This window comes from Peromyscus californicus, unplaced genomic scaffold (genome assembly GCF_007827085.1).
Source record: "Peromyscus californicus insignis strain IS unplaced genomic scaffold, ASM782708v3 Scaffold_8__1_contigs__length_139910024, whole genome shotgun sequence".
In the NCBI taxonomy this organism is placed as follows: domain Eukaryota; kingdom Metazoa; phylum Chordata; class Mammalia; order Rodentia; family Cricetidae; genus Peromyscus; species Peromyscus californicus.
This window is the reverse complement of record NW_026294606.1, coordinates 135,099,664-135,122,949: the sequence shown is the minus strand read 5'-3', so window position 1 is coordinate 135,122,949 and position 23,286 is coordinate 135,099,664. Positions and strand designations below refer to the sequence as shown.

General features: G+C 45.6%; 1 protein-coding gene across 4 annotated transcripts in view; it reads right to left on the bottom strand.

Annotated features, from left to right (window-relative positions):
* Positions 1-23,286, bottom strand: part of Arhgap10 (Rho GTPase activating protein 10) — a 279,570-nt gene that overhangs the window by 3,914 nt on the left and 252,370 nt on the right. For 3 of the 4 annotated variants that reach the window (XM_052727775.1, XM_052727774.1, XM_052727776.1), the window contains 2 exons: positions 4,354-4,506; positions 2,930-3,021 (listed from right to left, as the gene is read on the bottom strand). In XM_052727775.1, coding sequence (XP_052583735.1) covers positions 2,930-3,021; positions 4,354-4,506 — 245 coding nt within the window. Of the gene's footprint in view, positions 1-2,929; positions 3,022-4,353; positions 4,507-23,286 lie in introns of those variants that run through there. The other variant, XM_052727777.1, reaches the window with a different exon arrangement.

Sequence of the window (23,286 nt, the reverse complement as noted above, 5' to 3'; positions counted from 1 at the left end):
GACCTTCCTGGTAGAGCATGGGAAACATCTCTCAGAGCTACAGAAACACATCTTCATCCCAGAACTGGAATTCATAACTGAAGTCCACAGTCTCAGAGTAAGAGGAGAAGGTGAGGAGTTACAGAGTGCCATACTCACTAGAGGTCCCTCTCCCTTCCACACACTGGCCTGAGGTCCCTGTTAGTGATTATTCCAAAGCCCTATGAACAGTGAAGCCCAGGGGACTTATCAGGCTGTCATAAACCAGTTTCTGTCACTGACTACAGTACAAAAACGGATTACACTGTGGGATCCTTGTGACTGGGAGAAGATTCCAAACCATTATGTGAGCAGAAGAAAACTATCTTAGGTGTCAGGGTGTTAAGGACTGCCGGGCAAAGCAAGAGAGTGTTCCTGGAGACGTTGCTGCAGGTTGAGCTGTAAACACTGGCTGGCTCCACAAAAGGACCACGCCCAGCCTAACCGGCTCATTTCATGCTGGTTGTCAGAAGGAAAGAACCCACCACCCTTTGAAGAGTGAACATATTCTGAGCAAATATCTGCTTCCAAGCAACTGAGAGGTCAGCCAGGCACTGGAGAAGAAAGTGCATATAGTAATGTTGTTTATATAGTATTTATTTATAGAGTAGGGTCGTACCCTAGTTAAGGGCCTCAACCTCCTGTGCCCTTTAGGACCCGCTCCTAAGGAACAGCAAGTTGGGCAGGCTGTGCCACCTCTGAAAACATTCCTCTGAGCTCATGTGCACCACAATGGGACACTGGGGAGGCACCTGTAAGACACGGGGCTCACAGAAAATGAGACGTCTACAGGATAGGAGAAGAGAGGGCCAGCATACCAAGCAGATCTTTTTTGGAATACACGGCCTTCGGGGAGGGGCTGAGGAACAACTAAGATGCCCTGGGTGTCCAGCCAGCATCCTAGAAAGAATTGGCCACCAGCACTGCAGGGCACCATGCCCAAGGGAGACAACCTGGCTAGATGCAACCATATCTGCAGCACACTGTGATGGCCCCTGTAGGGCACAGTAGTCACCAGCATGTTCGCCACAAATGCCCACAGTATTCAAAGTTCAGCTTCCTGAACCTCACTGAATCACCCTGAAACATCTTTGCAGACCGGGATGAAAATCCTGGAACACAGAGCACTTACAATTTCCAGAGAAAGTGAAGGGGCAAGGCACTGCCACCTGTTGTTGGCGTGTGTGTGTGTGTGTGTGTGTGTGTGTGTGTGTGTGTGTGTGTTGCTTATCTCTATGTACATATACGTATGAGTATATACATACTCTATGATCCCTTTCTAAAGTCATCAAGGGACTTTGGTGGTGGAGAACATGGGCCTCCTGGGCTGGCTGCTTCCTGACCCTCCTTTTGTCTTCGATCTACACTGGCAGACCCAGATCTGGTTTAGAGAGACACAGGTGTCATGGCTGTGTGCCCAAAGCCATGCACCCAATGTGGTTCTCGTTGACCCATTCCTCAGACTGACAACTTCGAGTGAATATTTGACCCAGTTTTGACCAAGGGATGTAAAGGCAGTTAAACTCAGAAGTAAGTTGTGGAAAAGTTTTCTCAAAAGAAACACAAAGAGGAGACATCCCCTTTTGCTAGAGTTATGTGTGGCCTGCAAATGTGGCCATTTCTCACCCCACAAGGACACCAGTCAAAGATCCAAGTCTGAAGCTCAGAATGTTCAGCAAACATGGGAATACATTGGTCTTGATGACATCTTTACACATCCCTGAGTACCACTTACTGTGGAAGCCCACAGAGGTTTCCTAGTGAGATCTGAGCTTGCTTTACCTAGCAGAGCTGCATCAGAGGACTGCTTGACCACGTGCATGGTTACTAAGTAATTGGAAGGGTCTGCACTTGGCTGAGCAAGGGGGACGTCTTTTGTTCTACCCCTTGGCATTCCTATAAATAGCCCTTTAGAAGAGACAGAGGGGTCGGTGGATAAATGATCCAGGCCCTCCCGAGGCTATCCTGTGTTTCTGTTTCTCCCCTCTCTATCCTTCTATCTAATATCTCGGTGTGTAGGAAAAATCTTATGAGAGGGCACTGCTGTTGTTTTCTGATGTTATCGGGAATCTGGCTCTAGAAGCACACAGCACACACACAGAAGCTATTCTAAATAAAGCAACTTGCTTTCTATACAACAACCCTCATCAAATGTTGCACTTCTAACTACCACAATGCACTGTGGCGATGTGTTCCATAGACTCCAAACATTCTGGCTAATCAGCCATTCCATTCCAGCAGCCAAGGTTTCCCCTGCTTCCTAGGAACTCTTCTGGGGAGCTCCACCCACACTCAACATCACCGTTTCCACAGCAACCAATGAATTTCATAATGAGTGTGACTAGAGAGGAAAGAAATCAAGAGCAAGGGAGGAAAATATATTCACTGAACCAGAGGAGAAATTTGTGAAATATTAAAACAGGCCTAGCTCCTAAATGTCTGTGTATGAATATTAAACATTCAACTAAAATCCACACCCTTATTTAAAATGTAAAGTCTAAAGATGCGCACACTGTTCCAGTTGGCAGGAAACCGCAAAGCGCGGGAACAGTACAGAAGAGAGAAGGCCAAGTGTTTGGGTTTCTGAGTCTTCACTGGTGCGATGAAGCATCTCCACTTGGTGAGGGATGGTGGAGGCAGAGAAAACAAGGATGCACCTCAGCAGCACTCAACTTCAAGGGGTACCGGCTTCTTGCCACCGTCAGAAATGACCTGAATGAAGGCCTACACAGATTAAAAGGCGTGGAGACTGGCCAAGAAGAAACACTGTGCCCACCACCAACACACAGCTCTGCAGCTCACCTCTACAGGCCAGTGTCAAAACACGGCCACAAACAGTGGCCGCACTCTCTGGGCAGACATTAAGGGAAGACAGGCTGTCTCCCACCACAAAGCTCATGGCGGCACTCACCATCCTCAAAAATGGCTCCTATTTCAAATGACAGTTCCGAGCTGTGCTCTGCCTCACATGGGTACACTGCACGGGCCTTGCGATTGACAACGCTGCAGAGAGAACACAGAGGCTTGAATGAAAAACTGAAGACAGAACCCTCACAGCCCCCTCCCCTTTTCCCAAATCTCATTTACATGCCAACCGTGGGGAAGTACAGTCTGAAGAGGAAATGGCAGGGCCGTGAACATCAGGCAGAGCTGTAGCACTTGGCTTTCAAGTAATGATGGGTTTCCAACACAAACTTTCCCTTAAGGAGTCTCCCTGGGAAGCTGTCAGTGAACCACTTCACCAGATTCTCCTATGGCCTGGTGGAGTGTCCCATCCCAGGGCTCAGCACTGTAGGATGCACAAGGCATGTTTACCTCTGAGTACTTCAGCTGTATATCAGCGAAGTGCGAGGAAGAGGCACATGCCCATTAAACTGCTCCCAGTGAGTCCGTGTGTGACGCCTACAGTTCCCACAGCACACTGGAAGGGCTGCCATCCCTGTTAGGTCTTTATTTAGACCATTCTCCCCCTCAAAAGGAACACAAGGCTCAGCGTCTCCTAACTTGTGAGAACATGTTCTGAGCCCTCCTGAGAGACGTGCACAATGGGAAATGGTGGAAGCCATACTTGGCCAGATCTAAGCCAAGGAAAAAAGAAATGCTGCCTCTTCTTGGAGACGTGAGAATTCTGCCAGCTGATGCTCAGGCATTGTGACTTGCTATTCTCTCTTCTACAAACTGGTCATAAGATGCCCTCAGAAGTCAACATATCCAGCATCCACTCTGCCTTCCTTTTCAACAAAGAATCTGCTTTACATTTGCATATAAAAATTCTTGCAAAGCACCTATTTCATAAGTAGGTAAGAAGGACTGAAAAGGGAGAGCAGGTCCAACAAGGCTCATGTACTACCAGTTCTTCTCAAGAACCTGCGATTGGCCCTGTGGAGCCAACAGGTTCCTCATCTACAGATTCAACCACTCACTGATTGAAAGTATTTCAAAAAAAGGGCATCTGTATTGTGCAACACATCCAGTTCTCTCGTGACAACCCTAAACAATACAGTGTAGCAAAGGTTTACACAGCATACGCATTATTAGGTATTAAAATTGACCTACAGGTGACTTCAAACATACAGGAGGATGAGTGTAGGTCAGATGTAAATACAAAATCATTCTATATGAGCAACTAGAAGACAGAGTGGACAGGTGTGGGAGTCCTGAAGCCAATCCCCACAGTGTCAAGCGGGCTGCACCTGCTCCTGAGACGAGGCACAGCCCGGACTGGAACTTAGCTATCGATGCCAAGGGATCCAGACAGGCATTCTCTAGCAGAAGGCTGTCAAGGCGCTTCTTTGTGCTACCCTCTTAATCCACATCACGCCCCAAACCACGTACCATTCGGGCAGCTTGTCTACAATGGAAGCAGCAGGAGACAGGGGGAGGTGGGACATCCTGGGTGATGGAGGTGTACCATCTGGGTTGGAGCTTGGTGTGGTTGGAGACTGCAGATTTAGCCACTGCACTGTAGACGGCCGGGGCTGGCTTGGCCTAAGGATACATTTGAAGGACAGGATTAATGCCATGAATACTCATAACAACAATTATACAACAGTCCGAGCCAAATGGCCAGGATGCCAGCACCCATGTGTCTTCATACCACCAAGGACAGAGTCCTGTCTGTACCTCCCAGGATTCGAACTCAAGCCACTCTAGAAGGAGCCACATCTCCAGCTAGAGACACGTTCCTGAACTTCTCTCTGTTTGTGGGGATCTGATCTTATCTAACCCACTACCATTTTCAGTGTCCTGGTTGGTTTTCATGAACTTTGCTTCTGTTTCACTCCCGGCCTTCAGGTTCCGGCTTTGAGTTCCTGCCCTGACTTCCATTCCATGCTGGACTATGAGTGAATCTGGAATAAACCCTTTCCTTACCAAGGTGTTTCATCACAGCAATAGAAACCCTACCTAAGGCAATCAGTTCACTAATTAGAAAACTAAGGCTCAAAGTAGTGGTGTGGACTTCTTAGAAGCAGGCGCTCCTTGGCTGAGAATGAGGTTTACCTTCTGATAAACCCACTGAAGCTGGAAATACCATAACTGAGACTATATCTAATGTTCTTAGCAGCATATTGCACATATGCATGCACACACACACACACACACACACACACACACACACACACACACACACCCCTGTGCGATCATATCCTGCCTCGGACTATTGTTCACTGCTGCTCACCTATGACCAGAGAAGATGAGAACACAAAACATGTTTCTACTGAATACATGTTGATTCCACAGCTTCCTGAGTTAAAAACCCTAAGTTGAGGCTTTGTGTGGGGGAAACCTGTCCTAATTCATTTCTTCTACTTATATGGAAAGTCACACAAACTTAAACATTAGGTACATGGCTGACAGAGACCAACATGTAACACTTCAACATTGAAAGGTCCTTCACCTGGTATTTATATGTGGAAACTCAAAAAATGTTGCTACTAACAACCAAGATTCCTCCAGAAAGAGCAAAAGACTAGAGTTTAAAGGAGAAATCAATGAACCACAAACAATTCTTCGTGTTTGAGTCGTTCCTCAGAATTTAAAATTGAAAGAGATGGTTCAGAGGTTAAGAGCATTGGCTGTTCTTCCTGAGGACCTGGGTTCAATTCCCAGCTCCACATGGTGGCTCACAACCATCTGTCACTCCATATCCAGGGATCCAACACCCTCTTCTGGCCTCCCCAGGCACACATGTGGTACACACATACATGCAGGTAAAACACTCATACACATAAAAATAAATAAAATATCAAAAAATACTGAAGAAGTCAGTGACGGCTGCTATGATAAACACCACAACAAAAAGCAACTTGGGGAGGAAAGGGTATGTTATCAGGGGGCGTCAGGGCAGGAACTCAAGGAAGGAGCTGAAGCACAGGCCATGGAGGAGCGCTGCTTATTGGCCTGCATTCCACAGCTCACTCAGCTTGCTTCCCAAATCCTCCCACCAAAGAAAAAACAGGGTTTCTCTGTGTAGCCCTGGCTGTCCTGGAACTCACTCTAGACCAGGCTGGCCTCGAACTCACAGAGATCCGCCTGCCTCTGCCTCCTGAGTGCTGGGATTAAAGGCCTGTGCCACCACTGCCCAGCTAAGCTTGCTTTTTTGCAACCTAGGACCACTTGCTCAGTGGTGATACCTCCCATAATGCACTAGGTCCTCCCACAAAAATCGCTAATCAAGAAATTGTCCACAGGTAAATTTGATGAAACCATTCTCAACTGAGGTTCCCTCTTCTCAGGTGGGTCTAACTTGCGTCAAGTTAGTAAAAAATTAATCAGTGTGGCCTCTGAATATATAAACATCAATGTGGATTACTCATCAATTACCTTGGATCTGGAGCCTTGTGGCTATGGTATAAATTTAAAAAAAAAATACAGGGTCCCTGTATTCCTGGCTGGCACAGAAATTAAGAGATTCACTGGCCTCTGCATCCCAAATACTAGAGTTAAAAACCTGCACCACTAAGTCTAGCTGCAAAACTCAAAAAGAACCAACCCCACCCCCCAGCAAAAAAAAAAAAAAAAAAAAAAATCAACATATGGAAAGCACACTTTCTACCTACCTGCCTGTCTTTCTCTGTGGTACTGGGGTAGAACCCAGAGTCTGGCATGCATCAGGAAGCACTCGGCCACCAAGCCCTGCCCACCCACTACATGCACACACGCAGCTCCTTTAACTCAGTTATTTCCAGCACACACCTTGACGACCTCTTCACCACAGCTCAAATGGTTTCAGGAATGGCTTGTCCTTCCAGATTCCAAGCACTGCCTTGCCCTCTGCTACAGCAGACCTCCTTCTGCCCATCTCCTTCGGCACAGCTCCCAGCTATTCCTCTCCAACTCTCCCCTTCATTAGGAGAAGGACTACTCCCACTGCTCTATGCCCCACTGCCAACATGGTCTCCTGCTAGTCCTCAGCTCTTTTGTCCCAGGCAGTCACCCTCAGTGAGCAGTCTACATGCCCTACACCATCCCTGAGCACAGGTGCTGCTACCCTGCAGCCTCTCTGTCTGTGCTGAGCTTGGCCTCTGCCACTCCAACCTCTGCCTCACAACTCCCTGTTTTTCAGCCTACGGGGACCCCTGAAGGCCTGTCACCTCAATAAATAGGAGGGCAGGCTGGGACTAGTGGCTTTATGACGGTGTCAGCTATTTCTCTTGTCTTTCATACTGCTGTCCTGACAAAGCCAGATAAAGTGTCGGGCATGCAAAGCTTCACCCACCTTCTGTGCAACCCACGAGAAGCTGCAAACCAGAACGGTCTTTAGACACCACGGGCACGATATGCTCCATTACCGCCATGACAGACAGTAATAACCGGCTTCACTACAAGTATTATTCTGAGAGGACTTAGTCACAAAACTTCTACCTGGCCACTTAGGGAGTCAAGAAACCCACTTCACTCTATGCCAAGAAACTTATAAATCTTAGTGACCTGAACCACTGAGCCACAAAAAACACTAAATTCTCCCAAGAAAACGAACCTCCAATGGCGTCTTACTAATCAGGAAGGGAGAAGGGAAGGACAGTGAGGCTGTCACAGAGAATTTAAGGCCATAGTCAGATTAACAATTGCCATTTCATCTCACAGCAATTATTCAGGGTGCCTGGGGTGGCTGAAGATGAGATGCTGTACCACACCCCCATCACATCTGCCTAGACATAGGTGGTGAATGGATTCCAGGATGGCCATCCATCAGCTGAGGAGGAGGACAGCCGCAGGCGACGATGAACACCATGACTGCAGCTATGGGCCCTTTAAAAATGAAGACCACAAATGGTACCACTATTATCCACATAACCCTCTCATCTTCCTTGTTTTGTGTTTTCCTTTTGTTTCTGTGTGTGGAGGGGAAATACCCCCTCCCTCTCGGAAAGTGAGAGAGCTACTGGAAGAACAGACATGGAAGGTAAGGGCCCGTGCTTAGTCTAGCTTGTCCTGAATCTAAAACTCACATTTGGCAGTCTCTGCCCAGGGTCAGGTTTTCAAATGTGTCATGCTTTCTGTATCTTCTCGTGTCTGTTCAACATCTATGTGCTATGACATCTCATGCCAGCCAGTTTCTATTTGAGATAACTCATTCCAACTTCAATTTCTCTATCTGTGTTCTGGGTTTCTCCAGGCCCACAACGTGTGCGCAACACACACACACACACACACACACACACACACACACACACACACATGTGCACACACATACGCACGCACATGCTGTATTAGTTACAATGCTGTTGCTGGGAAGAGACATCATGACCAAGGCAAATTACAAAAGGAAGAATTTAATTGGAGGTTTGCTTATGTCTCAGAGGGTGAGTACACAATCATCATGGCGGGGAGCATGGCCACAGACAGGCTTAGAGCTAGAGCAGTAACTAAGAGCTCACATCTGATTTACAAGATGGAGGCCCACAGAGAGAATGAGACTGGATCTGGTATGGGCCTTTGAAACCTCAAATCCACCCCCAGAGACACACCTCTTGCAACAAGGCCACACCTCCTAATCCTTCCTTAAACAGCTCACCAACGAGGAACCAAACATTCAAGCATATGCAGGCCGTTCTCATTTACACCTCCACCACACAGACTTCTGTGGGTTGAGATGTTCATAAATAATGGCAAATTGCAAGTCTAGAAACCGTGTCTGGGAATGTTCCTGCATCTTGGAGAACTGGGAGCCGTGGGGAGGGGATATCTGCAGGGCAGAATACAATTTGAGAAATGGAATGGGGCAGCCACTTGGGCAACCTTGGAATCCTGTCCTCCCAGAAGACTGAAATAAGGCAATAAATGGGCAAATAAACATACTCAAGTCCCACAGGTTCACACTAGGGCCCCAGGATGCTACAATTCATGGTTGTCTCGCAAAATTGTTTTTTTTTTTTTTTTTTTTTTTAAAGAACTGCCCTCCTAAAGGCATAGATTCATTATGCAACCATCTAGAATTTGGTTACCTGTTCTTTGCAATATGGCTTAAAATTTTAATACTTTATTCTGTCAAACACCCTACTTTCCCTCCAAAAATAGTGGAGAATAATCTTCCAAGAGGATTTCTGTTATTCTTTTCCCCTTCTTTAAAACATTTTGAAGGGAAACTCAAGGGACATGAAAGTAAAATATAGGGAGCTGTTAGGGGTAAGGGAGGCAAAAGACAAGAGGGAGATACTGTGAGAAATAGTAATGATATACAGGGTTGACGTACACTTACATCCTGAGGGAGAGCTACTGAGTTCTATGGCAGGGCAGCCACGGCAGCTTCCCACCTAAGCCCTAAGCCCTCCATGTACCTAATGAATTAGCCATCTCTGCTCTCAGCCAGCATGGTTCTGCCCATGTGTCTGTGGAAGATAGTTTTCCCTGGGCTTCTTTATGCCTCTGCACATCCAATCTTCTGCACACCTTGGTTCTGGGCTGTTTTTGAAAATATCTGTAGGGAAAATGGGCTTGCAGACAACAGAGATTGTGTATCTCTGAAGCAAAGAGCAGGCTTCATCCATCAAATAAGACTCATGGATGACCTGGATTCCTCTCCTATACTACGCCACACAGTTATCACCTGGCACCTGTGGAAATGGGACAAGAAAATACCAATGCTCTGACTCCTGCTAGTGGCTCTGGGCTGAGAACTCTGTATCTTCTGCCAAGACACATACAGCTGGAGGCTAATTGAACAGTGTGCAAGCACAACAGATCTCCAGACCCTCCGCAGTTCTTGGCCATAGTATCTTTGGGAAACTGTAGAAATGGTTATCCTGATCATCTTTGTGTATTTTATGGTTCACATGAGAACCTGGCTGAGAGTCTCTGGATTAAACAGGAAAAAGGATTGGTGACATCAGAATAAAAAGTTGGCATGTCCTAGAATATCCAATGAAATGCTCTAATTGTCCTTTCAGCTTTAAAGCTGGACACTCTGCTCCCTTCTTCCCACTGCTGTAGCTAATTCTGGACTGCTACACTGGGCAAACACAGACCACTAACCCTATGTAGTGGGGAGCTGCTGAACCATTACATGAAGTACCTAAGTTCACAAGTTTCTTGAAAGCAACATTGTGGTTTGGGGGCGGGGGGGGGGGGGAAGAAAAAAAAAAAAAGACAGACAGTCAGTCCCTCCTGAGAAGCTCAGAAACCACTTTTACCAAAACAGAATAAATTACAGAGGACTACTTCCCACTTAACACATTTACTGCATCTTCTCCTATGGAGGAAGGAAGAGCCAATACCATGACCCTCCTTTGAGGGAAGCGGTTCCCTTCTCAAGGAAGGAGGACAAGGAAAAACAAGTGTTTCACTAAAAGCACATGGGGATTTCAAACTGCTAACTCAGAAGCACATTCCAGAAAATACGCACAGTGAACATCTGTGTGGCCATTCCTGGGGCAACTGAAGCTTCCCTGAGTGGGTGGGACATGGTGGTGGAGGCAGGAGAAAGGCTGGAGATAGGATGTGTGTGTGTGAGTGTGTGAGTGTGTGTGTGTGTGTGTGTGTGTGTGTGTGTGTGTAAGACGGGGGGTGGGGAGCGCACCTAAGGAAACACTCTTGCATAGGAAGAATCAACTTTTGTATAGGAAGACTTGATATGCTTACTTTGGAAAAACAGGCTTGCACATCAGGCAAAGGTCCTAGAGATTTTCTCGGTGACAAAAGAAAACAAAATGGTGCTGGCTACCAACACATTTACTTCCGGAGTTCACTTTTGTAAAGTGTAACAGATCAGCAAGCTGCTCTGACTCCAACTCGGCCCAATCGACTTCAGCATCAGAGGCTGCCCTTCCAGCATGCCAACAGGTTCTTGAAGGCTGCACTTTCTGCATGCTAACATGTTCCTATAGGCTTTGCTTTATGCATGTTAACAATAGGTTCCTGTAGGCTGCGCTTTCTGCATACCAACAACAGGTTCCTATAGGCTGCGCTTTTTGCATACCAAAAACAGGTTCCTGTAGGCTGTGCTTTCTGCATGCCAACAGGTTCCTGTAGGCTGTGCTTTATGCATGTTAACAACAGGTTCCTGAAGGCTGCGTTTTCTGCATGCCAACAACAGGTTCCCATGTCAGAAGAGCACAAACATTTCTGAGAGGCGAGAAGGGACTGGAGCCTTTGGGGTGCAAGGGTCCCCAGAAAACCCCACAGCATTTCTTCAGCAGAGCAGAGGGGTCAGCTTTGAGCACTGCTGGCAGGAGAAGGTCAATCCCAGGGCGTGGACACAGGGGCAACTACAACCCAAGTGCAGCAGTGGGAATACTGTCAACAAATGACACTCAATGACTAAGTCCTCCCCCTTCCCAGACACTCGACTATATGTTATCAGAATCGAATGGAAAGCCTACACAGGAGAGTGTGATTTTCAGAACTTCACCTGAGCAGAAATTTACATGGTAGTGAAATGATCTCCTGCCAGTCTTGGAAATGTACAGCCTGTCTTCAACAGCTGTCCTGACCAAATGTTTAAAAATGTTAATAAAGACGGAATGAAATATTATAAATGTGTAGATTCTGAGAAATCTCAAATTCCAAATAAATGTCAGTCGTTCCTTAGTGTTCCAAGGGGCAATTCCACAGCAAGCACACTGTTTCCCTCCAAATGAGTTCACATCAAGGAGTAAGAGTTGGGAGATAACAGATATCCCTGATGAGGTCACCGGAATCTGTGGGTTAGATGGGGGAGTCTGTGCCTGTGGTGGTGTGACAGAAATGGCTCCCAAAGCAAGTGGCACTATTGGGAGGTGTGGCCTTGTGGAAGGAAGTGTGTCACTATGGGGACAGGCTCTGAGGTCTCCTTAAGCTTCTCTCAGTGTGACACTCAGACCACTTCCTGTTGCCTGCAGGTCAAGATGGAAGGACTCTCAGCTACTTCTCCAGCACTGTGTCTGCCTGCACACCACCTTGTCGCAACAGGATGATAGTGGACTAAACCTCTGAACTGTAAGCCAGCCCCAATTAAATGTTTCCTTTATAAGAGTTGCCATGGTCACAGTGTCCTCTTCACAGCAATAGAAACCCTAAGAAAGTGCCTATTAGGAAAAGTCTGAAACAGACCCCATTCACTCATTACCTATGGTCTGAGAAGAGCCCATCAGGCACTGCCCTAGGGACACCAGGAAGGTTGTAACACTGCCTGCTCTCCAGAAGTGTTCAGGGAGGGCAGGGGTCAGGGAAGCCATGTCTAGTGCCATGGGGCAATCTGCCCACGATCCCTCACAGGAACAGAGAAGGAAGCATTAACCAGCTCTTGAACACCAGGAAGGCTTCCTGAAGGAAGGAGTGAGGCTGCCCTCCTTCCATGTCATCCTCACCTCTGCACACCCAGGCGTGTGAGGTATGGCTCTCCATGACCCTAACATTCCATGGCACACACAGGAAGACAACCTCAGAAAGGTGACAGGAATTTCCAGACAATGGAGATCACATTCTCCAGTCCAGAGTAGCTGGAATAAAACAGCAGAGGAAGGGCCAGTGATGTGAGTTCAGAGGACTCAGGAGGCAGACCACGGGCTAAAGGCAAGGACCACAACAAGGGATCGTAATCACACACGTGCCAAATGCACGACACTGGGTGCTCTACAGACAGACCCATTCCAGGACTAGTGCTGCCATTTGCTGGCCACAGGCTTGTGTGTGGTGTCACCTCGTAGTCCTTACTATCTGAAATGGACAAAAGGGACAGGATGGAAGAGTGGGAGCATACCGCCCAGGGGCTAGTGCACATGGGTGCGTTGATTAGTGCCTGGGTTGTCCGTGGAATTTTACATCGTCAGAAAGAAGGGAGGACAGGGAACAGACTGAGGGAACAGGTGAAAGGCACACAGCAGAGCTGGGCAAAGTAAGGGGCAGGAACTGACGCCCTTGGCACTTGCTGCTGCATTTCTGGACCAGACCTTCCTTCTGGTAAAGCTGTGCATCAACACTGTTCTCACCAAAAGCCAATTAACATGCAGTATAAACACTGATTTCATTTTTTTACCAAAGTTATTAGAGTTCTGTAGGATGTGTGCAAGAGGGGAAGGCCAGTGAAGGTCTTGTTCTATTTTTACAACTTTTCTGTAGATATTAAAACTATTCCAAAACAAAAATCTAATCTTCGGTTATGAAAAACACAACCAGACACTTAATTACAGTCATATACCTAAGCATCCAAAAACCAAATGCAAACTTCTGCTGGGTTCAATGGCAAGAAAAGATGTACAATGGGTATGCTAAAACACCCGCCTCAGCACCCATCAGACACATGGCCATGTGGTGGTAACCCACAGCACCCATCAGACACATGGCCATGTGGTGGTAACCCACAGCACCCATCAGACACATGGCCATGTGGTGGTAACCCACAGCACCCATCAGACACATGGCCATGTGGTGGTAACCCACAGCACCCATCAGACAATGTGGCCATGTGGTGGTAACCCACAGCACCCATCAGACACATGGCCATGTGGTGGTAACCCACAGCACCCATCAGACAATGTGGCCATGTGGTGGTAACCCACAGCACCCATCAGACAACATGGCCATGTGGTGGTAACCCACAGCACCCATCAGACAATGTGGTCATGTGGTGGTAACCCACAGCACCCATCAGACAACATGGCCATGTGGTGGTAACCCACAGCACCCATCAGACAATGTGGCCATGTGGTGGTAACCCACAGCACCCATCAGACAATGTGGCCCATGTGGTGGTAACCCACAGCACCCATCAGACAATGCGGCCCATGTAGTGGTAAACTCCTTCACTGAAAATAGGCCTTCAAGAAATACTGATTTACCAAGGAGATTCCTTTGACTTCTTCCAAAAAGGACCTTGCAGGCCACACAGTCTTTCCTGACACAATTCTGTGAAGAAAAAGCAGCCCAGGAAAATCATGAAGGAAGGACTAGGTATGACTGTGTCATAATAAAACTTATCCACAAAGTCAGCCAGCCTCAGGCCACAGTCACTCACCCTGGATTATCAGACCAAGTGAGTCTGTTTCATGAGGGGTGACAGAGCTGAAAGACGACAAAGTCTCCAGGTTTGAGAGACACCACCCTCCTGTTTTTCCCTCTATAGTGGTGGTTCTCAACCTGTGGGTCGTGATCCTTCCGAGGTCTAATGACCCTTTCACAGGGGTCACATATCAGATATCCTGCATGTCAGATATTTACATTACATTTCATAACAGGAGCAAAATTAGTTATGAAGTAGTAAATCACTTCAAGCCAGGTGGTGGTGGCACACGCCTTTAATCCCAGCACTCGGGAGGAAGAGGAAGGTGGATCTTTGTGAGTTCGAGGCCAGCCTGGGCTACAGAGTGAGTTCTAGGAAAGGCGCAAAGCTACACAGAGAAACCCTGCCTCAAAAAACAAAAACCAAAACAAAAAAAAAAAAAAAAAAAAAAAAAAAGAAAGAAAGAAAGAAAGAAAGAAAAGAAGAGAAGAGAAAGAAAGAAGAAATAATTTTGAGGTTGGGTCGCCACATAGGAAGGCTGAGAAGCACTGCTCTACAAGTGACTGGAGTGGGCCCAGTGCTGAGCCCGAGGTAGGAGCGGGATCTGACCTGTAAACACCTAGTGCTTTCTATTGCACAGCCGATGGTTCCTGTGGCTGTTTCCCATTGGCTCTCCTGAAAGAGTGGTGGCCAATCATCAAAGCCAGTTGGAAACACAGTAACTTGCTCACCTTGTAGCAGGTCGTGTAGGCAGAGAAGTGGGGAGGTCATGGAAGGCATCCAGTTAAGATGGAATACAGTCACATTTAACCCAGTTCTCAGGCTGGAGGGTGCTGGGCATCCCTCCTGAACTTCCTCCTTTACCAAGAAAGGCCACAACTATCTCCGCACAGGGACTCATACAAAGTTCATTCCCAAGGCTAGCACTCTTGGTGTCACCATAAGAGAACTGTCTTGGAGTTACACCTCTAACCAGTCTTAGAGAATGAATCCCATTTGCTTCCTTCCCAATGATCACTGTAGAATCAGTCTGAGGGGTAAATGAGCTTGCTAGCAGAACAGAAAGGAACAGAAGCTTCATTTCAGAAAACTGCAGGCCCTTAGAGGCTGGGGGTTGTAGCCCAATAGGGTCCCTGAGGAGAATGGCAGCTACCTAGCAGGAGGCCTGAGCATACAAACAAGGCCATGCCTAGCTCAGGGGAGAGGCACAGTCACTCTAAGAGGAAACTTGCTGTGGTTACCCACCAAGCCGGCTGGGACAACTGGATCACCCACTGTGCACCAAATACCTGGTGGGTGAGGCTGGGCCTTGGGTGGGTCCCAGGCCTTGGCCATGTGACACATGACTTTTCTCAGAGGTCTCCAAACATCAAAGCTGAGGGAGGAGCCAAACTCAGACCTTTGGGACTGTTGAACAATACAACCTAAGGTTCAAGATCCAGGGCTGCTCCAAAGCTACAGAGGTCATCTCCCCAAGCTGCTTGGTGGGCAGATTATGAAACCAACAGAGCAGGGAGTTGGGGCTAAGTTTAAGAAGATCATACTAGGTTCTCGGGGTTAGCAAACTCCCAGCAGATGGCTGTCTGGAACTCCCAGGAGAGCACACACTGGGCTTATTAACTGTGGTATCTTGAAAGCTTGCCACTGTAGAAGGGCAGGTGTTTTCCCTTGTCTTTTATAGATAATTTTGAAAAGCTCAGTTTGCTTGAATAAGTTACATAATCTTTTCTAAGACCGTTGGAAGAAGAAAGGGGGTGCAAAGTCAGGCCTGTGTGACTGAAATCAATGCTTTTCCAGGCGAAGCTGTATCCCTGCTGATAGATAAGGCCAATGAGCCCCTACATTATTTACTCTGGAGTCATAGCCAACCAACCACAGGCAGGAAATAACAATAGTCCAACAATGCCATCAAGCAAGAAAAATCTTTAGCCAACAAAAAATAATGAAACTCAAAGGAAAATCAAAGTCAAGATTTAACATAAGACTTATGAATTCTTTGGAGTCTTAAGCAGTAAAAACGCTACTACAAAATTTAGGTATGTGTCTTTATTTTAGGTGGTCAATTTTCCATCATGAGGATTTAAAGCTATATGGATAATCAGCATTCTGATTTAAAAATAAAACTCCCCAAGTTTTAGAATGTACAGTTACAGCACAGCAGAAGTTAGGTATACCTAAGACATGAGTTAGGTATACCTAAGAGCCACACACAACACAATTATCAAAACCGCCCAAGCAAGGAACTACAAGGGACACATTATACTCACAAAGGGCTGTGGACAGACATTATGGTTGGTTGATGGCCACATACGAGGCTCTGTGATTAGCTTCACTAAAGCTAATGGGAGATGGAGACAAGTTACACATTCCTTAGAAAAGATTAAGGATGCTACTCTTTTGTAGTCATCAAAATTTCAAGTCCCTCAGGCCTCCTGGGGTGGGGGTAGGGGTGGGGCAGGGAGTGGAGCATTTAGGGTGGCCCCTGCTGCAGTCTCAGGCAAGGTGCTGGACAATGAATGTACAGCGGCCAGACTTAGGGTTTATTCCCCACAGGTAATTAAAAGCCACAGCCACATGGTTTACCACAGGGTTAGTAGTCTCTCTACCAATCATAGGCATTGACCTGGTCAAAGCTGTGCCCATCAGCTTGGTCTTCAGAATGTAGGTGGTAAAGGGGTGATACCTACAAACTACAAACGGCCCCACAGGCAACCAGACAGCTTCAATCTCTAGAGTAGAACAAATGAAAAACAAAACAAACAAACACAAAAACCCTAAATCACAGGGACCGGAAATAAGGGCCAAAATGTGCACATACCCTGACATCAGTTTTCTTGTGCTCTCTGGGTCCTGACTCTTTAAACATGAACGTAGACCTACCCCCACTGGTCTGACAGAAGCATTCAGATGAAATAATTTACAAAACCCCTCAATGCCAGAGTCCCATAGTACGTAAGGCTCCAGGGCTTCCTAAGAAATTCAAGAGGATAGCTAATTAACCCTCCACAGCCTCGATCCACCAGCCTGCACTAAAGCAAAAAGGTCCGACCTCTTCTGATCCCTGGTGCCTCTGGAGGTGGAGAAAAGAGCTGGTTACGCAGAATTTAAAGGCTGTGTGTGTGCGTGCATATGTGCAAGATGCTATGCTCTTCTTCAGAGTTAACCCACTTGTGACCAGCCTCTGAATCCATCCAGTGGGGTGACCTAATCCATTCTTCACAATGGCTGACACTGAGCAGTAAGTCCTTCCTTCCTCAAATTTTCATAACCAGGACCAAGGTACAGACAAGCACAGAAAAGTTGTTGTATTTAACAGGGAAACAATCTCCCCACTAGACAAAAAAGATGCTGGACAGCATTTTTTTTTTTTTTTTTTTTTTTGAGACAAGGTTTCTATGTGTAGCCCTGGCCATCCTGGAACTCACTCTGTAGTCCAGGCTGAACCCATAACTAGTCAAGGTGCAAAGAATAAGAGCCTGTGGAATGTTTAGCCCTAATAAGATCCCTGTATCAGCTGCCCCTCACCCAGGCTCAGAGCTCATTGTGGAAAGAGTGGAAGAGACAGAGCATCACCAAAAGGAAATGGTGTTTTCTGGACACAGCAGGGCAACCGCACAGAAGAGTTCCAGCAATTGTGACATCATATATGATGAGATCTAGCCAAGACAAAATGCCAGCACAGACGGGAGAGGTAGGCGTGAAGTCCTACCCTGAGCTGAACTACTGGCAATTACAGCTGCTGGGATAAGGAGAGTCAACGTGCTTTAAGGATGTGGGTCCTAGTAGGTCAACCGTGTTCCAGTGATGGCCACACGCCTAAGAGAGTACGAGCAGCACCAGCTGGACTTGATGCTTGTTTGTTTGTTTGTTTGTTTGTTTAAGGACATGATGTTGGGTGGGTAGGAAATGGAGAATGGACCTGGCAGGAGTTGGAGAAAGGGGTATATATGATCAAAATGCATTATAGGAAATTCTCAAAGAATAAAAGTATTTTTCAATGGTGAGTTGGAAGAGATGGTTCAACAGTTAAAAGCATGTACTGTCTCAGCATGCAGGAAGTATTCCCTGCCCTGGAGACTTCCTAGTGCCCAGAGTGAGAGGCACCACAGGTGCCAACATACCCAGGCAGAAAAGAGCCATCATGGGACACTGTCATCTGGAATATAGCAGAATAGGAGGCCATATCTTTTCATTAGCAATTTAGTGAAGAAGCAGAGAGCAATACCTGGTATTTCTTAAAGGAGATTTTCTTCTGTGCAGGGAGCCTAAAAGGATTACTTGTCAGGGATCTGGCTCCATCAATTACAATAGAAGAAAGCCTGTTTAGAGAAAACTACTTTATGGGGGTGGGTGGGGTGACTTTGGGACATTTGAAATACCTTGACCTATGATGTCATGTCCTCCAAGGAGTCTGAGCCGGCAATTCTTCACTGGCAATGAAGTCACCCATCACCTCACAAGTGTACAGGTAAGTAATAGCTTTGGATTGATTGACTTCAGTGAATAATGCCCACAAGTCATACACATCAGCAGAAACCCAGGAAATCTAATTCTGCTGCATTGGTTTCCACCTGCCACAGGCCATAGCTGCCCAGGTCAGAATCACAGCTGTTGTGGGTTTTCCTCTGTCAATCTGCCATCCAGTAACTGAGGGTAAGGCATTTCTGTATAACACTGCAACAGGGTCCTATGTGATCCACATGCAGCTGGGCTCCGTTCTTCAGGATCTGGGACAAGAGCTAATTCTTGAAGGTACAATCAATACCCTAGCTAGAAACTACTTCTGAAAGCTTGGTGTTGTGTTTTTAATGGCCCGTAGAAACTTTGGTTTAAAAGAAACTTGATCAGCATTTAGTAAGAGCCCACTACAGCTGGTGTGTAGGGATGGAGGAGAGCCCACTATGGTGGGTACAGCACAGCTGGTGTGTAGGGATGGAGAGAGAACAACAGATAAGAAATGACAATGGAAACCAAATTTATGAATGCAAAGGAAAATGCTATAAGGAGGAAACAGACTAACGCTGTGGGATCCCTGGGGTAAGTGGTCCATAAGGAAGGACAGAAACCAGACTTCAAGAGATACATGGTGATATACACATGGAAACAGGGTCTTTAAATGGACCTTTTTATAAAGAAATCATAATTAATAAGGGAAATTAAATATTTACTAATAACTATGTCAGCAGCATAAAATGTCCATGGAGTATAAGATCCAGTTCCTATTAGTGAGGATTCTATGAGCAGCCTTGGCAATGATTAGATACACACATTTCACATAACTGTGAAATAGAACAAAAGGGGAGATATTAACTAATAGTCAGAGGCACCACTGTGTTAACGCCAAATGAAGATGATCAAGAGAAAAAGGGATCTGTCAAGGCTCTGATATCCTAGATGTGGAGATTAAGCTCAACCCTGAAGACAGCTTAGGCTTCCTTGAGCTAGACCCTGAAGACAGCTCGGGCTATCTTGAGCAAACAGGCAGTGAGCTATCTAAAGAGGGAAAGCCAAGTGTTCAGGAGACATGGGGGCCACTGGGAGACCAATGAATGTGCTGCTCTAGAAGAATTTAAGAAATACTCTTTAATACATGGATGCCAAAAACAGTGCTGTCACACAAGTGACCAGAACAACATGACTAGAACCTGAGGGAGGGGAGCGAAGTCAAGGACTGTTCAGAGAGCAGTTGGGCAACTGAGGACTAACTTCTGACTACAGCACAGTGGGGTAATGACCCAGCTGCATATCTCAGAACAGCCAGTACAGACCATTTGCAACCCTACCCCCACTGATAATGTATAAAGTGATGAACAGATGAATAACCGGAGTTGATCTTATAGACATACTGAAATATGCAACAAAGACATACAACTATTTTGTGTCACATAGAAAACATTAACAAAACAGGGAGAACCCCCTTAACCTTGACCTTCTACTCCGGAGACACAGCTACAAGCAACACAGGCTAGAAGTAGGGAAAGAAGCCCAGGGGTCCAGGTCACCATTTCTAACCATCACCTGTGGTAATATTTTGTTTGTGCTCTAAAAAATAAAGCTTGTCTGGAGATCAGAGGGCAGAGCAAGCCACTAGTTAATGGTAGAGGCAGTCATGGCACACACCTTAAATCCTAGCACTTGGGAGGAGGAAACAGGAAGTGATATGGCTAGGTGGAGAGAGGAATACAAGGTAGACAGAGACAGGAGCTCAGCCCCCCTTTTGGTCTGAGGAGCTGTGGGGGTAAGAGGTGACGTTGGTTGCCCCTTCTCTTCTCTGATCTTTCAGCAATTACCCTAGTATCTGACTCCAGGTTTTTATTATTAAGACCAATTAGAACTCGTGCTATATCTGGTGCCTAATGTGGGGTACGAATTCACAAAAAAAGCCACTTGCCTGTGGCTTTGCAGCCACTGGCACAGACTGGAGCTGCATGTGGCTGGAGTCACCCCCCACCCCCAGCTAAGTTTTTATTGCAGCCTCTCTGCAACAAACTCCACAGGTACATGGGCTCAATACCTGCCAGAGTTAGCCCCTCACCACAGCCGCTCTGCCTTTAGACAGCTCCCACCGCACATGTTTCTTCCCCAAGATCTCCTGTGTTTTTTCAGTCAGCAGGTTCCCTCTCCCGGTGGGTTGTGGGCTTCCCTGGATCCCCCCTTTGGGCTGCTGCCACACTAGCTATTCGCCTTGACACAGCTTGGGCTTCTCCTGTTGTTCTACACCGCAGCACGCGGCCTCACATCTTCAGTCATCTGAATCGTCATTGTTGGCAGATGTGGTGAGACAATTCTTTGGGAATTCTTAAAGGAAGGAATTAGTTAAGAGAGGTTTTTTCCCCCCACATTAAAAAATGGGAAATACTATTACAATGAAGGCAATTAGGTCTCTGTATAATAATTTGCTGGACAGTTAAAAAAATAAATCAGAGGATAATTAATTAATTAAATTAGATGGGATTTACATAATGTCAATTATAAATATTACCTGTTTGATCATTTTTGTTTTATCACTAAAAAGTTGGTTAATATAAGTGCTAAGATACAAGTTTTAGAAAATTTATTAAAACAGATTATATAGATATTCAGACCCAGACAGAGCAATTTAAAGGAGAACCAATCTCAGCATTGCATTATAAGGTTACAGGGGAACAGTCTAAGGTTTTCAAACAGCCAACCTTACTTTATCCAGTAACTTTACAGGAACTGCCAAGTGATAGATATCCCCAAGTCTGTGTAAGAGCTGAATGGACTCCTCTTAGATTTAAGGAATTAAGATTCATGGAAGCAACAGTCTCATGTCATGCATTCACCTTTTGTGAAGCAGATGTTAAACTCATAGCCAACTTGTAATAGAATTATCCCTCAAGACTGGAAAGAATTGTTTACAGCAGTCTTGGAGCCTGATCCTCAGTTATAGTGGAGGACCTCATGGAAAGATGAGGCTAAGACTATTGAACAATGAAGTAGGGCTAGAGATATGGAAATCTCCCAAGACCAACTTCTTGGAGAGGGAGAGTATGCTAATGTACATATGCAATCTCTGTATGATGACCACACCCTGGCTTTATACCACGCAGCAGCCTTGGATGCTTGGGACACAACTGAAGACATCAGAAAGAAAACTGAGTCATTTGTAAAAGTTACACAGGGCACAAAAGAAACCTTCACTGATTTCTTACAAAGTTTGATTTCAGCAGTAAATAGAATTATACCAAATTCAGAAGCTAGACTAATAATTATTGAGTCTCTGGCTTTTGAAAATGCAAATGCACAATGCAAAAGGGTAATTAGGTCACTGAAGGCAAGATCAGCACCCTTGGAGGAATGGATCCGAGATACAATCAATATTGAATCTTATAACCATGATGATGCTTGGATAGGAAAGGTGATTTCCAGAGGTTTGAAGAAAAACTGAAATGTCAAGTGTTTCAATTGCAGTAAACAAGGTCACCTAAAAAGGGACTATAAACAGGGCATTCCTAGAAACAACGTTTTTTTCTAAGAATAATCCCAACAGAACACCACTCCCTTCCGGATTATGCAGAAGGTGTAGAAAGGGCAGACATTGGACTAATGAAAATGTAGATCAACAAGGAACAGATAAGGTAACCCTTTGCCATTGGGAAATGTTTTAGGGGGCCTCTCACAGGCTTCCATGTCAAATTAGGTTCAGTCTTTTCTTGTCATTTTGAAAGAAACTCCTTCCCAGAGCAATTAAAGAACCTAATGCCTATTGTAAAAGACTATATTGCTATGGATGATAGAATAACTATAGAAGAGAGAACAAAAAATTCAGGAGAAACCACCTAGCAAATATTATAAGATTAGATTTGAACAAGAGAGACCTCTTGATTAGAAGAGATGCTCGTTCATCAAACAGTGGGGCTGTTCAATCTAAGCTAACCTATAAAACTAACAAATGCTTTTCATTTGATCAGATACAGCTTGCCATAAGGGAACCTCCTCAAAATTAGGGTTGGGACAGAGTTTTGTTTCTGTCTTTTGAGGAGAATGAAGGCATCCAGCTAAGGAATCTGAAGACCACTGGACAAATGAGTCATGTGAAAAAAAAGGACGAGTCATCCAGAAAAAAAAGTCCCAAGGAAAAGAATAAATTGGCCTATTAGTATATTACACCTCCAACAGGATAAAATTTCATAAATCTTCCCAAATGTTTGTTTCTGCTGTTCTCTACAGACATATAATGCAATTTTTTTTTTGTAGTACCAGTTCAACTGAAAATTAAAGCTGGCTTTGGAGTTGGAGTGTGGCTCTCTCCTTCTCTGAACCCAAGCATGCTTGTTAAAGTAAATCCAAAATCTCTGTGTCATTTCAGAAGAGCCACCCAATATGGGACAGAAGAAAAACCAAAATTTAGGGATTATGTTATTGCCACTAATCTCATAATCTTTTATATTTTGACTCTAACACTTTTCTTAAGGTATGAATATTAACTCAAAATGTATAAGATATATATAGATATAGATATATCTTCTGCCATGATATTAATGGTCAGATAGAGTACTAACTAATTCTAGAAAAAGGCTTCATTTAGCTTCCTGTACATGATTTCAGGTTTGAGTCTCTATCAGGTAACTAGGAATTAAGTTTTTGTACTCTGGATTACATAACAAATATTGATCCTTTAACCCCTTTGAGGTCTGCTGCATATGACATTTAAAATGTTTAAGTTTTCTACAGTGAACCATGACCATGCCTAACAGTGACCTTTGAAGTCTCCAAAAGGAGGATGGGGCCCCATGCTGACGATATACATGCACTATGATAACACCACTAAGCTGACAAACATCACCTAAAGATCAGTTTTGGACTACATATGGCTCAGGACAATC